The sequence below is a fragment of the Microtus ochrogaster genome, chromosome 16 (genome assembly GCF_000317375.1).
Source record: "Microtus ochrogaster isolate Prairie Vole_2 chromosome 16, MicOch1.0, whole genome shotgun sequence".
In the NCBI taxonomy this organism is placed as follows: domain Eukaryota; kingdom Metazoa; phylum Chordata; class Mammalia; order Rodentia; family Cricetidae; genus Microtus; species Microtus ochrogaster.
Window position 1 is genome coordinate 2354748 of NC_022018.1, and position 3487 is coordinate 2358234.

General features: G+C 42.5%; 1 protein-coding gene across 1 annotated transcript in view; it reads left to right on the forward strand.

Moving 5' to 3' along the window:
* Window positions 1-3487, forward strand: part of Mrc1 (mannose receptor C-type 1) — a 90352-nt gene that overhangs the window by 76888 nt on the left and 9977 nt on the right. Inside the window, exon 24 of the mRNA XM_005354640.2 lies at window positions 1493-1725. Coding sequence (XP_005354697.1) covers window positions 1493-1725 — 233 coding nt within the window. The remainder of the gene's footprint in view (window positions 1-1492; window positions 1726-3487) is intronic.

Below are 3487 nucleotides of genomic sequence, written 5' to 3' on the forward strand. Positions count from 1 at the left end.
TTGTCTTAGAGGGTCTCTATGCCTCAGTATTAGTTTAGATAAGGCAGCGCCAGACCCTACAGAGGTATTGCAGGAAAATTATATAGACATAAAGGTGAAATCATGGAAGGACTGGAGGGGCCAGAAGATATTCTCTTAAAAACAAGGCATTTTTATTTTATGTGTATATTGCTCATGTGCATGTGTGTGTACCAAGTGCAGGCAGTGCTGAGAACAGGTACCCGGCAACCAGAGTTACAAACCCAGGACCTCTGCAAGGGCCACACATGCTCTTGACCATTGACTGGGTCATCTCTCCAGCCCCAGAACATGCTCTTGATCATGACATTCGACCTCTAGAGGAAAGCAGGGATTAATGATGAGAGGGAAATACGTATTTCTTAACTTGTAGCATCAAATTTTTATCGGGGCACTAGGCACAGTGGACTTGCAGGTCTTTTTACTGAGACACTTGTTCATATGTGCATATATTCTTTAAACAAATTTTAATTTAATTTGTGTGTATGGGTGATCTACTTATTTCCATGTCTGTACATCGTGTGCATGCCTGGTGCTCGTGGGAGTCAGAAGAGAGCATCTGATTCCTTCCCTGGAACTGATGTTCTTGATGGCTGTGGTCTACTGTGTAGGTGCTGGGAATTGACCCAGGATCCTCTGCAAGAATAACAAGTGTTCTTAACTGCTGAGCTTTTCCTCTAGGCCCATATATATTAAAAAGTTTCTAAAGTGTATGAAATATATATGCAGGCATAAACATACTGTGTATGTATATGTACACTACATATGTACTTTAATCAGACATACTAATTAAAGAATACAACTTTGTGGGCTGGGCAGATAGCTCAGTCAGTAAATTTTTTTTCAAGAGAGGGTTTCTCTGTTTATGTCTGGCTGTTCTGGAACTTACACTGTAGACCATGCTGGCCTCAAACTCACAGAGATCCACCAGCCTCTGACTCCCTAAGTGTGGGGATTAAAGGTGTACACCAGCACCACAGCCTGGCTTAGTATTGTGTTTTCCTTGCAAACATATGGACCTGAGTTCTACCTTCAGAATCAAAATTAAAAATAGGTGAAGTGCCATTCACTTGTCACTCCAGCAATGGGGAAGAAGAGACAGGTGACTCACTGGGGCTCACACTATTTGGGGGATTCCAGGTCAGTGAGAGGCCATTTCTCATAATCAAGGTGTTGGTTCCTAGGGGAAAAACTGGGTTTGACTTCTGGCTCTGCATACACATCACATGCATATATATGTGCACCCACGTACGCGTGCTCCTGTACACAGATGAATGTACCCAAAAATGCACCTTTGTACCCAGACACAGAGATATTAGCTTTCTGTTGGAAAAAGTCTGGCGAAAGTACTTACAAGGCCTGCGAGACTGAATGTGTTTACTTCTGTGATAGATGGGCTTGGGAGTCATAAATGCTGAAGGTGCTCAATCACTGCTCATTGATAATGCTAATGGAAACAATCTCTCTATTCTAGACCCTTCCTTGCCCGTTTCTCCAACCACAGCTCCAACAGATGGCTTTGTGAACTATGGCAAAAGCAGCTATTCCCTCATGAAACTGAAGTTACCATGGCATGAAGCAGAGCAGTATTGCCAGAATCATGCTTCCCTGCTGGCTAGCATTCTAGACCCCTACAGTAATGCATTTGCATGGATGAAAATGCATCCATTTAATGTCCCCATATGGATTGCCCTGAACAGCAACTTGGTAAGATACTAGAAACATTAACAGCTTGGCACAATTAATAAATTATGGTCCGATATGTTTCTTTCTGTTTCTTCAGCTGAACATTTTCATGGGCGCCACTGCTGTCACTGGTCTAGTGACCTAGTGATATGTGTCAGAAGCCAAACTGAGAAGTCTCTGGTATTCACTATAATTGTCTTTGAATGTATCCAGAATTTTATTATACATCTAAAAACTTTATGCATTTGTTTATTTCTTTTCAGTGTCATGGTTACATAACTGGGCCATGAGAATTAAGAAAGTAGGTCAGGAGCATAGGAAACGGGGGGTGGGGGATGGGATGTTTTACTTTTTGTTGCAAAACATTCTAGAATTGTTACGGCCGCCAGACTTATGGAGCGTCCATCTATGTGTGAGAAGTGTTTCACTGCTGTCCCATCCTTTAATTCCACAGCAGACAGATCAGGGTTGGTGGAGAACCGGGACAGAGGGAGGGATGGGGCTCTGGACTGAGCGAGGCAACAGAGTAGCCAAGAGGCTCTGGAGACAGATCTTCCTGACTCCTTATACCCCACCTGTCATTCCTAGCAATCACCAAGTTGCTAGCAAACCAGCAAACAGTGTTGCCGGAGGTCCTGGGGCAGAGGAGTGGCTCAAGTGGGCTTCTTAGATAACTCACTCCTTCTTTTCTGCAGTACTGGGGTCCAACCTGGGCCTCACAAGAGCTCTACTACTGAGCTCTATCCTCATCCCAAGATACTCACCAGTTTTAGCTGTACCCCAGAGTGGCAGGAGCTGAGGAAGGGTGCCAGAAAGAATGCAAAGAAAAGAGAGCTGTAGAAACTGGACAGTGGGCTGGGGTCAGGTTTTACAGAGTTTTCCTTTGAGAAATGGCAATGTAAACTTATCATGCAATAGGTACTTCCTGAATAGGGTGGAGAGTTTTTAAAATCAGTAACCCCATATGGCTGTGGTGACTGAGCTTAGACAAGATACTTTCATATCTTATTTGACTATTTTTTAAATAATTAATGTACCTGATAAATTATTCATTTCTTCTCATAGATGTGGTCACACTTCCCTAATGAGTTTCAAATAGGCCATCAAATACTTTTAGAAAGATTAAGTGCTTTGCCGCAATACTGATATTTATAATTGCAAGAGTAATTTTGTTTTTATGACACCTACAGAGTCAGTGATGCTCAAGAACTATTTGAGTAACTGGGAGAATGCCGTACAATTTTACCTTGCTATGATGTGTGCTTCTAATGTTTGCTGTTGGGTCTCTAGTAGTTGTCTTGGTAAAATAAATGATGGAATTTAAATGAGGAAAGTGTTTCAACCTTGAAAACATCTTTATTCTCGGTTAATGTTTTATATCGCTGTTCTCAGGCCATTTTCAGACTGGGCACTGCTATTGACAAGTGGTACTTTTTATATTGCCAATTAGCTTGGATGATATCATATATTTGTTTGTCTAAATTTAATAAGAAAGTAAATGAAATGTGCAGATGGAATAAAACAACCGGCTTTTTTCTTCTTTTTTTATTTTTTTATTGAAAAAAAATCCCTCCTCCCATTTCCCTTCCCCTCCTCCCACTCCTCTCCCCCTCCCTCTCCAGTCTGAAGAGCAGTCAGGGTTCCCTGCCCCGTGGAAAGTCCAAGGTCCTCCCCCCTCCTGAGGTCCATGTCTAGGAAGGTGAACATCCAAACTGGCTAGGCTCCCACAAAGCCAGAACCTGAAGTAGGATCAAAACCCAGTGCCATTGTCCTTGGCTTCTCA